Genomic DNA, 12813 nt, shown 5'->3' with positions numbered 1-12813 from the left:
ACAACATAAGCCGCATCATTGTCATAGTCATACGTAGAAGATGCTTTTCTCATTAGCCTTGTGGCCACAATTAGAGACATAACTGCACTAACATTCATCACTGTTGTGATGAGAAATGGCCTTTGGTACAATAGGGACTTATACTAAGGAGGCACACTTTTCTTGGTGAGGAGTTCTTTCATGGTGAATGAAGAAGACACCCTATGGAAAGATTCTTGACATTTATGTACCAGTGGGACCCTCAGTTCCTTTGACCAGCAGGAAAAAAAATAGAGTCTTACTACATATGATATGTATGGGTTACTATGGGAAATTTCAGGAGCCCATACACTGAAAAATCAAAAACTACATATACTGCCTACTTTTATGTGAACTTGACACAAGCAAGAGTCATTTGAGAGATGGGAACACTTGAGGAAATGTCTTCATAAGATCAACCTGTAGAAAAGGCTGTAGAGCAGTATCTTAATTAGTGATTGACATGGGAAGCCCAGCCTATTTTGAGTGGGGCCACTCCTAGGCTAGTTGTCCTAGATTCTGTAAGAAAGCAGGCTGAACAAGCCATCAAGAGCAAGCCAGAGAGCAGCACCCCTCCACAGCTTCTGCATCAGCTTCTGCCTCTAGGTTCCTGCCCTGTTTGAGTGCCTGTCCTGACTTCCTTAGATGATGGACCATGATGTAGAAGTGTAAGGACTTATTCCCCAAGTGGTTTGTGGTCATGGTGATGTTTCGTCTCTGCAGTAGCAACCCTAATCAAGATAGATATTGGTACCAGGAGTGGGGTACAGGTGTGAGAGACCTTACCACATTGTTTGGGGAGGATTGTGGAAAGAATTTGGAAATTTGGCTGGAAAAATCCATTGCGCTGCCTAAGTCTGCTGAGCTGTTCTATGGTAACTTGGAAGATAAGAATGCTGAGAGCAATGCAGATGAGGGAGGCCTGGTTTGTGAGGTGCCAGAGAGCAGTTACAGGGTCACTTAAAGACTCTATGAAAGGCTTATATATTCTCATTAAGAATCTATGGTACTGGTTAACTGGGGCAGATGAATTGGCTGTGATTAACAGGAGACACTAAATTGAATCCTTTCCTATACTGGGATAATCAGTGCTGGTTGGCTGCATTAGTGGGGATCACCAGCATTATTGAGGTAAAGCCTTCTGGGAAGTAGGTCCTCAGCATTAGCACTCAGAAGCTCTGTTCCAGAGGTGGGCAAGGCTCCACCTTGTGCTGGCAGCTGAACTCGGCAGTGTAAGAGTCACCCAGGTGCCACTGGATTTGATGGCATGAAGTAGTGAGTATGGAGAGCAGTGGGGGCTTTATGCTGTATGGCAGGACTGGACTCCCTGAAGAGAGGCTGGGAGAGGCTGTTATTGGTGAAAGTGCAGTCCACTTGCAGCAAGAGACCCCATTTGGCTTAACAGCAATATGTTTGTATTTCAAGCTGATAGGGCCAATAGTGCTGGCAAGTTTTAAATCCAGTTGACACAAGCTAGACTGTGGGTGGGTGGAACATCACTGGAAAGACTTGGAAGTAACTTCCTGCATGGCATCAGAAAGCAAACAGACAAGGGGTTCAGTGAGGCCACCTAGCATGGGGTCTAGATTTTCTATCTACCAAATTAGAAAGAAAATCTGAAAATCCATAAATCATGCATTAGTAGGCACTTGCAGTATGCTGTCATTCACTGGATGCTTACCCAGTAGGTATTGTCCACTGAATCCTGCTTGAGGTAGCAGGATTTAGGAATGAAGGCAACAGTAGGCCTGGTACAGGCTATGACAACAGAGCACCTGAAACTTGTTCTTACCTGTCACAGTGTGAAAACACTGGCTTCCCAGAAGACACTTCACTAGCATTCATGTATTCCTTCACGAAAAGAATCCCTTTGCTGTAGAAGGAGCACAGCGGAATAGGACATGTACTAGAAGATTCTATGGGACTGGACCGCACCCACAGAGAAGGGTCAGTGCCCCCAGCCCAGTGTGAAGGAAATACAGACACTCATGTAAAGGCCTAGGGTAGAGGGGCTAGTGAGCTTCACAAGCCAGGCTTCAAGGGAAGCTGCAGGCAAATGGCAGGATGCCAGTGCCATTTTACACGTAGACTAGTTCTTTCCACATAGTGCCTTCCCTGAAGCAGTCACCTGCTACACTTCACACTCTATTATGAATCGGGTTTCAGGTGCCTACAAGGAACCTTAATCTATGGAGGCTTTGGGAACAAGGTCTTCTTCAGGCTGGCTCAATGTAGCCCCACCCTTGACCCTCATTTCCATGTTCCAGTAGCCTGCAGAGGCTTTCTAAAGCATAGATTAAGGTTCCTTGTCCCCATGCTCAAGGACATTAAGACTTGATAGATGGCCCTTCTTACATAGTTGAGCTGGAGTCCACCTCACTTGAGGCACCAGCAACAGTCAATTGAGATTGTTCGGAGGTGTTGGAGACAGTAACAGTGGCAATGCTGCTTGAAGGGCTTTTCTGACTGAAAGAAATGGAGAAAAGAGTAAGCACGTCTCTACTTCTTGATTCAAATAGGCCTTATATTGTAAGGTATCTTGTTGGGGCAAACATATGAAGGAATATTTTTTTAATAGACACAGGTGAAAGACTAAGACTTGTAAGGGAATGTTTAGCTGAAGCAGACATAAGAGAAAGGGTTTTTTTTTGTTGTTGTTGTTAAAGTAAGTACATGAAAAGATGTGATAAAGGATTTTTCATTAACCATATGAATGTATTGGTCTGTCTTATATTGTGTACTTGTTATATTTGTTAGAACTCTACAGAATGAAACATTAAGAAACTTTTGTTGGTATGCTAGAGTTTTTGTCACTTTTGTGCATTTGGGCTGATTGACAAAGTGATGTCATCTGAGACAGACACATGTGCAAGAGCCTTGGAGGACACATGTTTAGAGGACATATAAAAAGGACTTGACAGACAGTGACAGAGGCTGAGTTTGGCTTGTTTACAGAACTAGTTGTATAATGTTTGTTGGTCTCTTGTCTTTGTTGATTTTTGTTTTGTTGAGGGAGACATAGTTGAGAAGTTTTCCTGGCATCTCTTTGGGTGTCTCTTGTTGACTTGAGCTGAGTCCAAGGCCTGGCTGTCTGTTGATTTGTGTTTCTTATTTCAACTCTATCAAATTTGTTCATCTATAAAGTTTTGTGAATGGATTGAGCTATTGCTATTAACCTATGAATTAAATTGTTGATTTTTTAGACAATACAGATGGCAGTTATTTTAAAGAACTTTAAAAAATGTCTATTTTTTAAAATATCCTTTCTTTCCCACTACCTCTGGTGGATGGTGGGCTAAAAGAGAGTTTAAAGTATTTAAGAACCATCATTTAAAAATGGGCCTTAAAATTTAAAGTTACAGAATACTGAGGATTGCTGATTTAATCCCAGCCTCTAATGGATTTTATTAATAAAGAAGAATTGACATAATATTTTAGCATAGAGAACAATCATAATATACTTTAAAAATAATATATAAACAACCTTGGTATGGACAGGCTTTTCTAAGACTAGGAGTCAGAAAGGTCACAGTGGGGGAGGCCTGAATTGCTCACGGAAATGCTTTTTATTTCGTACTGCCTTATACCTTGGTTTTTTGGGCTGTCACAGAAAACTTTTAACCCTTGTTTCCTCAAACTACTGCTGCCATCCTATTTCAGCCATCATATACTCCTAGGTCAGCACTACAGAGGTGAATTATTGACTCACTGGTCCCTCTCGGGCCATCCTGGTGTTAGTAACAGTGAAAGAACTCATCCAACTGGCAGCTTAATTATGCAGTAATCTCATTCACACCAGCTTCTACCTTTCTCAGACCTTACAACCCCATGATGGGGTTGTAAAACACCCCATAATCGTAACTCCAACCCACACTGTTTCTCAGCTCCAACTGGTTTCTGGAGCAAGGCAACATGTTGCTCTTGTTCAAACAGATCTGATGCTAGGACTCCAAGAGACCACCTGCACTCAAATCCTTGTTTGGTGTGCTTTCTGCTGCTTTTTAGCCTCTCATGTCTGTGAAGAGAAAAAGGCTTGTGCTGTAAGTGCATGTGTTTGTCCTGGGTTGTAGGCCCTGACAGCTGGGCTGGGGCAGTAAGAGGGTAGTTCAGGCCCTTACTTGTTGGTATAATCCTCTACTTTGATTTGCTGCTGGGGTTTGCTGGGGCTACTCTGTGGCTTTGGAATGCTGAGATCTGCAAGTTGTTGAGAAGCCACATTTGAGTCACCATGTATCTCCTGTAAGGCGTGGATGTTCTTGGGGGCTGTATTTTTCTTCTCACAAGCATCTGGAGTGCTGAGAAAGAATGAATATTATATATCATACAATACTCTGCAGAGAAGAGCAGAGACCTGGCCCTTGCTGATTTCTGGAATCTGAATATTACTTCCCAAGGGCATAGGGGGAATCCATCTCAGGAAGCAAGCCCCCTCCCCCCGCAACTCCCAGAAAGCAAGCAGTTTTGAAATGGTCCTAAGTTGAACCATCAAGAAATGAGAAGATAAAGAAAATAGGAGAGTTGAGGTCAGAAGTTCTTGCACAAGCTTATGGCTTATGCCAAGCATGTTCCTGGTTTAGTGACAGTTATGTTCCTTTTCTATACACCAGGCCCTCAGGGAATGCCTTGGATGAATCTATCCAGTAATAGCTTGCCTCCTTTTATTTTATAATTTTCAAATCCCCTAACATGCAGCATATTTAAGACCTCTTATCGTTTCTCTTTAGACTTTCTTGTTTTGTAAGCTTCCATTGTGTTTTAGCATACTTATAACTAAGCACTGCCAAGGTTGAGAAGGCAGGAACCAAGTTATATTTGTCCATGTCCTGAACTGACTTCCCTTTATTCACCTGTAAGTGTCTCAGATACTGAGCCTTTTCTTTCTTACAGTAATAAGACCACAGCATGAGCTCTTGAACACGTGAACTCTTCTCCTTACCCTTCTGTATAGTGTTTCCGCCCTTGTATGAACCCTCCACTTTATCCTGTAGCTACAATCATCCAGTTAATCCTCTTTACACCTTCCAATTCACACCCAACACTGACAGCTATGCACCCCTACTACCTGTGCCTCCTTAGTTCATGTTCCCTTCTCAATCTATAATACAAATAATACTCCATCCTAACCACCCTACTGCCTCCCCCAAGGCAGCCACATTAGATGAGCCAGATTCGTGGTTCAGGCTAGCCAGACAACTGCCCAGAGGATTTTCTTAAGAAAAGCAGAGACTATACACTGGCTTCCAGGCTGTTCTTGTATGCTCCCTTCACTTGTCATATACAAACTGACAACTCTCAGCTCCAGTCAGTGGTCAGATCTTTACTCAACTCCAGCCTACAGGGTTTCTTGTCACCTGGATCTCCTATGGGCTCTTCAAAGTCAAAACGGCCCAATGACCTTAACATTGTCACATCTGCACAGCAGCTCTTCTAACTTCCTCATCCTCAGCTAGTTCCTTTCAGCATCCAGCCTGTCACCCCAAACAGAAATCTGGAAGCATCCTTGGGTACCACTTTTCCATTACCATTACCTTTAATTAAAGTCAGCAACCCTTACAGCTGTATCAGGTCGCTCTCAGCCTGAGCCACAGATTCTGCCTTGTGCTGCTGTACACCTCCCTGGCCTGACACTCCTCTAACTCATCTTCTTGAACTCCTCTCCTAGTTGAAAAGCATTGCTGGCCTTTTGGATCCTCAGGGTATAGTTTGCAGTCACTAGCTCAGGAACAAGTGACTGCTTAGTTTCCTTTCAGGGGTTCCTGACAAGGGTACCAGTTAGCTTTTATTCCGTGTAATCACTTTAAGTCTATACTCACTGTAGTGGTCCAAGAAGTAGCACTATTAGGAGGTGTGGCCTTGTTGGAATAGGTGTGTCACTGTGAGCATGGGCTTTGATATCATTGTCCTAGCTGCCTAGAAGTCAGTATTCTGCTAGCAGCCTTCAGATGAAGATGTAGAACTCTCAGCTCCTCCTGCACCGTGCCTGCCTGGACACTGCCATGTTTCTGCCTTGATGATAAATGGACTGAACCTCTGAATCTGTAAGCCAGCCCCATAGTCCATGTCACCCGTGCTCTGTCATACTTTGATATCACCACTGTATAAAGAAAAATAGTCTAGAAGTCCACCCATGTACACTCTGGGAAACAACTTCCTCTTTGCTTCATGCACCAGGAAATAGCCAGACTTCTGTTGATCACAGTTGCATTTCAATTTATCAAATCCCAGGAAGCAGTCAACACCACCTTAGGACCAGGGTATCAACATTCTGAGCACACTCAGAGAACCCAGGCAGTGGCCTGGAGTAAGAAAGACAATTCCCACCCATGTTCTGACCCTGGCAGAAACCTTGATCATGGGCAGCAGGAGGCCAGTGTAAGACTAACCTGCTGGCACAAGCATCATGTTTGACGAGCTGATTGAGTGCACTGGGGTTGCTCTGCAGATGGGGGGTGCTGGGATCTGCAGCATATTCAGTGGTTGTTAGTAGGTCTCCTTGGTCACCTTTCATATCATCAGGCATCTCTTGCCAGGCCTCGATGGTCTTGGGGTCCATATTTGTCTTATAATCACCTGAGGGGCTGAGGAAGAACAAGTATCATATAGAAAGAGGCACAAGGTACTGGCTCTTGTTGTCCCACTGTACTCTGACATAAACAGCTCAAGTGACACCTAAACTATGAAGGCTTCCTTAGTTTGCCTGCAATATACTCTCGAAGGTGGGGGCTACAAGAAAAAGTCAATGGTGTTGCACACCTGTCTCTTTGTTCCACCAGCTTAGAAGCTCCCTGCAGAAGAAGAACATATTATCAATGACTACTATCCCTGAAACTCACTTATGAAAGTTAAGGCCATAGCAGGGAGGCTCTAAGCTGGCAGAACAAAGAGAATGAGTGGTGGCCATGCTTTTCAGGGACTATATTGTAAAACTAATTGAAGTTTTCAGCCTCAGGTAAAGGAAAACTAAAACTCCTCTTGGGGGGAAGGGAAGCAATTGTCACCTCCAGCTGTACCAGGAAGAAGTAGTACTCAGCGAATGGAGGCGAGATTCTCCAGGAAGAGCAATATGGGGATATCCTAGGCCTTGAAGCAGGGCAACTGAATTTTCAAGAGTTGCAACCTTTATTGGTCATGAAAAAATATTGGCCAAACACTCAAAGGATGCCTTTCTGTGCAATATAACATCCTGAGGGGGTATATTAGTTTCCTGCCACTCAGCCTCAGCTACTGCTAAACTGGAGTGGGTAGGGAGGGAGGTCCGTGGGATGTGAGATTTGTTGTATTCTCTGAAACCTTCACAGACTCAGGTAGCTTAAGGCTGCCACTGCCATTTTTTTTACCTCACTACATACTGCACAGGAGGCAATGCTACTTTCTACACAATGTAATCTGTTGCCTAACCACTGTTGCCAGCACTGAGAACATGTCTAAAACTTACCTTCTTCTGTCAAATACAAACTAGAAAAAGCCCACACTTGCAACACAACAAAGAGGAAAACAATTTATGTCTTAGATTTAGTATGTGATAAAATTTTGAAGGAAAAAGGCAAGACAGTGTGCTATCAAATGACTGAATAAACAAAAAAAAACTGGCAGTGGGGAACTTTATCTTGAAGAATTTAAAACGGTAGCATTTGATAATATTTTGTACACCACCAGTGTCCTGCGCGTTTTACATATGTAAACCCGTTTAACTTTTTAAACTTTTTATGTTAAGAACTATTTCCACTATTGTTCCTGTAAGAGCTGAATAACATGCCGAAGGTCCCAAAAAGTTACCTCGGGCTTACATTCATGCCCAAGAATCCCCGAGTTTAGTCCACTATGCACAATCAAATGAACATTGGTCAAAGTCCTTACAGCTTCTGACAGTTAAACTTTGTTACCTGGGCCTGTCCTCAAGCCCCCCAGTCAGTCTGTTTTAACAAAAAAAAAGGGGGGGGGAGGGAACTGTGAATTCACAGTCGAGGAAAGTCAGTCCTGGTTGGAGGGCCAAATGGCCCTTGAGGTCCAGGTTTGGTCACTCCTAAGTAGGCTACTGTAGCCAACCGCCCTCTGACATTGCTAGTGGGGGATGGGTAACCGGAGCACACTGGCGCAACATGAACCATTTATGATCTTTCAGCGCCATCTCGTGGCTGGAGCTAGCACTGCCTCAGGAGGAGCCCCTTAGAAGCCAGTCTCTGGAGCAGCCATTTCGCACTCTCCTCTCATTGCTGGCAACTTCAGCCTGAGCTAGCGGCTGCAGGAAATGGCCGCGCGAGTAGGCGTATCCTTACCCTGGCGCCGGTCAGCTTATCATGCGCATGCGCATGCGCGTGCGCGCACCAGCAGGCAGCGAACCAAATACGTCTGCGCAACTGAAATGTGCTGCAGTCACGGGTGCAGGCATTCTGTATTCGTGGTGCTGTCTGCGGCAGTTCCATGTTTAGCCATGCCTCAGTGTGTGTGTGTTCTCCCAAAGTGAACACAAGGGCTAGAGTGGAGCTTGTAAACCTTAACATTAACGCTTTGGGCTGGATAATACTGCTGTGTGTGTTCAGAAGAATCACGTGGTCGGTTAGCACCGTCTATGATTCATATCCTTTAGAAGCCACCCTAAGTTGTGGCAACCAAAAAAAAAAAATCTTCGGTTACTACTGTATGACGCAAGACGGTAGGAGGTGGGCAGAACAAACCTCTGATTAAGAACTGCCATCTCAAATGTATACTGGAGAGGAATGCTTAAGAAAAATGCTGGAGACATATCCTCAGGAAATTAAACAAAAATCTCAAGAAGTGTTTTGTTATTAATACTGCCCCAGGCGACGGGCTGGAAAGATGGTTCAGCAATGAAGAGCACTGTCTACTCTATAGAAATCTTAAGTTTTATTCCAAGCACGCACATATAGCTAGAAATAGTCTTTAACTCTAGTCTCCAAGGATCCATGGTGTGCAAACACACATGTGTAGGCAAAACACTCATACAAATAAAATTTTTAAAAATTTAAATGGGGAAAAACAATCTAAACAGCCAGTTATTAAACAGTGTCATCAGAAATGTTTGCCTTAATTTTTCAAGCTGCCAAATATTAGAGGAATGTTACTGTCTGGACCTGGGCTCTGCCGTTGGGCAGATTTAGAATTTATTGCTAGTTGCGCATCACACGTGCGGACCCAGGTTTCCTCCCGATCAAATTGCACAATCAGAAATCCTTTGGGGAATGATAATACCAGATCAGTATACCAGCTGGAAGGTGGCATTGGGCTTCAAACACATTTCAACTAGCTTTGCTGAAGTTTCTCTTTGAGGATGTTCATTAGGAATCAGCTGCCACAGGTATGATTTTGGTAACCTTTCTGTTTGTTTCTCCATTTGCCCATCTCACAAGGTTATTGGGGCAACTGTGAAGTACATAAAGACAACAGCCTGCAACTATCATCACCTAATATGTTCACTCAGTGCTAATGTTTAAAATTTAAAAGAAAAAATGGTGCATAACAAGGCCTGTAGCTTATAGATCCACTTTCCATGCCACCTCCCAGCATGCGATTTAAAGTAAGAAGGTGACTGTAGTGTGATAAAATTCAAATACCTATTCACGTTTAAGTCCATAAACCACAGCAGTTCTTGTTTAGATTAAAAACCTGGTTGGTAAAAGTTTCATTATATGGACCAAGGCCCAGCTATTCTATGCTTTGGAACATGTTATGTCCCAGGTCCTGATAAAAGACCCTGTCTCAGAAAACAAGATGTGTGGTGCTTAAGGAATGACACTAGAAGTTGATCTGTGGTCACACAGACACACACACACACACACACACACACACACACACAGACACAGACACACACACAGACACACACACAGACACACACAGACACACAGACACACACACACACACACACACACACACACACACACACACACACACACTCATCCCAGAGAGGGAGACTATAATAGATCAAATTATGAATGTTACCCAAACACATGGACTTGCATCCACATATACATCCACATATACATCCAAAATCAAACTAGTATAAGTAAGATAACTATGACAGACTGCACTAAATCCTACAAATCTAGAAAGATACTTCATGCTATTTTGCAAATGACTTTGAGGTTTAGCTACACTGAAAACAAATTTGTTTTATGAGGGTTGTAAACAGGAAGGATGACTCCAAAAAGAAAGCCACCAGAAGCAGACTAGATCAGATAGATGTCTTCTATAATAGCCAACAGCACTCTGAAATAGTTGGCACCATTGTGGTACAGGAGAAAGAAAAGGCTGGATAGGGAGTCCTGACTGCCATGCAGAACTATGGGAGCTAGCGACAGGAGTTTGGCCTTAATTTCAAGGAAATAGAGAGCCATTGGAAAGTTGAAAGAGGAGAATAAACACATTGTGGTTTATTTAGGGAAGATTGTTCTGATGCCTACACAGATAGCAAAAAGATACATTAGTGGCAACTCACAGAACTGAGTCTCTAGCTGAAAGGCATTTCCTACATTACTGTATCTGGCTCCAGGCATCCACTGCAACTAGGTAAATTAGTGAGAAAATGAAAACGCTGAGAGAACTGAGCAGAGAGACCCTTACTCAAGTCTTGGGAAATCGCGGACCCCAGACACAGAGAGACCATTTTGGATGTAATAAGCAAAGGCGAGGTTTATTACGGAGACCTATTACAGAGATCTCCGGGCCGACACATATCCCACGCAGGAGACAGAGGTGTCGACCCCGAAACTCAAAAGTCAGAGGGTTATATAGAGAAGGCTAGGGGGTTTTGGCGTGGTTACATACAATTGGCTCATTCAAACATAGCAGTGAGAACAAAGCAGAAAGAGTACGTGTTAGAAGTCAGGGGCTTATCAGGGTCTGGAGGATGGCTCTGAGTGAGCTGGGGGGAGATGTCTTTCTGTCAGACGTCCCATGAATCAGTCCCATTAACTCAGGCTGGTTCCTGCATTCCTTTTCTTTATGGCTTGTCAGTCCTGTCTGAACAGTGTTTCCTGTGCTCCTTTATCTTTATGGCCTGCTAGTCCTGGCTGTAGGGCTTAGCCCTGGGTCTGTGGCCTTTTGGGGTTTATTCTTTTAATTTTTATATTTCTAAACCTAGAATTCGTATAATTCTCTTTTCATTCCCGTCTTCTCCTACTAAATAATTCTAATCTTAGAATTTTGATATCAAGTCTCGTATTTGGTCTCACCAGTTGTCCTAACTGACTGGTACTGTTGTCTCAGAACCATCAACCGCACAGCACCCACTCGATTTTTAACAAAAGCAATTAACCTGTTTGTCACGCAGGGGCCAAAAACTAAAACCAAGAAAATTATTAATAATGGCCCAGCTGTAGCAGAGAGTAGGGTAGTCATCCAGGGAGATCTACTAAACTAGCTCTCGAACCATCTCTGATGTGTTTTTCTGTCTGTCTTTTGTCTAACCTTTTTCTAAGTTTATTTATGGAGTCTTTAATTACTCCTGAATGGTCTGTATAGAAGCTACATTTTTCTTTCAGTATAGCACACAGACTCCTTCTTTAAGGAATATCAGGTCTAATCTTGGGAACTTTTTTATTTACGAGCGGTTTTGTCCTAAAGGTTTTTGTTAATGTCTGTTTACACAACTGTTAACAGCAGCTAGGCTGGTCAAGGGGAGTAAAGGGAGGGGCATCTCTCCTTGGGGAGGAGGCTCAAGAGAGAAAGACAAAACTCCCTGGCAGAAAACAATTTCTCTCAAGCAAATTATTTTTAACTTTTAACTTAAGCACCAAGAGGACCAAGTAAAACTCTTTGACGAACAAAGCAAACAGTTTCATGATTTCAAACACAGTCGTCAGTCCAAGATTTCAAACACAGTCATTAGTCCAAATTCAAACACAGTCGTCAGTCCAAAATTCAAAAACGAAACAAAAGCCAAAAAGACACTGGACAATACCACAGAAAACAAACCAGACAAACAAGACCAAGACAAAGCATCCTATAACCAATTTTCACAGATGCCTGGTACCTTCAGTACCTGGCCCAAACTGCAGCTTAACCTTAGCTGCTTCTGGGATACCAAACACAGAAACAGAATACAGACAACAGACACTAACACGTATTCCACTTCCACTCTCTAAGCACTGACCAGAGTGAGACTCCACGTCCACTCTCTAAGTACTGACCAGAGTGAGACTCCACGTCCACTCTCTAAGTACTGACCAGAGTGAGACTCCACGTCCACTCTCTAAGTACTGACCAGAGTGAGACTCCACGTCCACTCTCTAAGTACTGACCAGAGTGAGACTCCATGTCCACTCTCTAAGCACTGACCAGAGTGAGATTCCACTTCCACTCTCTAAGCACTGACCAGAGTGAGACTCCACGTCCACTCTCTAAGTACTGACCAGAGTGAGACTCCACGTCTACTCTCTAAGTACTGACCAGAGTGAGACTCCACGTCCACTCTCTAAGCACTGACCAGAGTGAGACTCCACTTCCACTCTCTAAGTACTGACCAGAGTGAGACTCCACGTCCACTCTCTAAGTACTGACCAGAGTGAGACTCCACGTCCACTCTCTAAGTACTGACCAGAGTGAGACTCCACGTCCACTCTCTAAGTACTGACCAGAGTGAGACTTCACCGGTACCGAGACACACATATATACACACACGGCGGAACCAAAACAGAGACAGACACAGACTGACAATTGCGGCGCCGCTCACACAGAAACACTCAGACAAACATCCAACTCACCTCCAAGGGGTCTTCGGAGTCTGGGGTGGTTGCGCAGATCCCGGACGAGCCCCCATTATTATGAAAGATCCCACGC

At 43.7% G+C, this 12813-nt stretch overlaps 1 protein-coding gene across 4 annotated transcripts in view; it reads right to left on the bottom strand.

The window, feature by feature from the left end:
* Zfp185 (zinc finger protein 185) overlaps positions 1-12813 on the bottom strand; it is a 45784-nt gene that overhangs the window by 13178 nt on the left and 19793 nt on the right. For 3 of the 4 annotated variants that reach the window (XM_006229520.5, XM_006229522.5, XM_017602422.3), the window contains exons 14-17: positions 6402-6596; positions 4137-4313; positions 2374-2484; positions 1811-1891 (exon numbers count right to left, since the gene is read on the bottom strand). In XM_006229520.5, the coding sequence (XP_006229582.1) occupies positions 1811-1891; positions 2374-2484; positions 4137-4313; positions 6402-6596 (564 nt within the window). The remainder of the gene's footprint in view (positions 1-1810; positions 1892-2373; positions 2485-4136; positions 4314-6401; positions 6597-12813) is intronic. The other variant, XM_039100265.2, reaches the window with a different exon arrangement.

The sequence above is a fragment of the Rattus norvegicus genome, chromosome X (assembly GCF_036323735.1).
Source record: "Rattus norvegicus strain BN/NHsdMcwi chromosome X, GRCr8, whole genome shotgun sequence".
Taxonomy (NCBI): Eukaryota; Metazoa; Chordata; class Mammalia; order Rodentia; family Muridae; genus Rattus; species Rattus norvegicus.
This window is presented reverse-complemented; position numbering and strand designations above follow the sequence as displayed.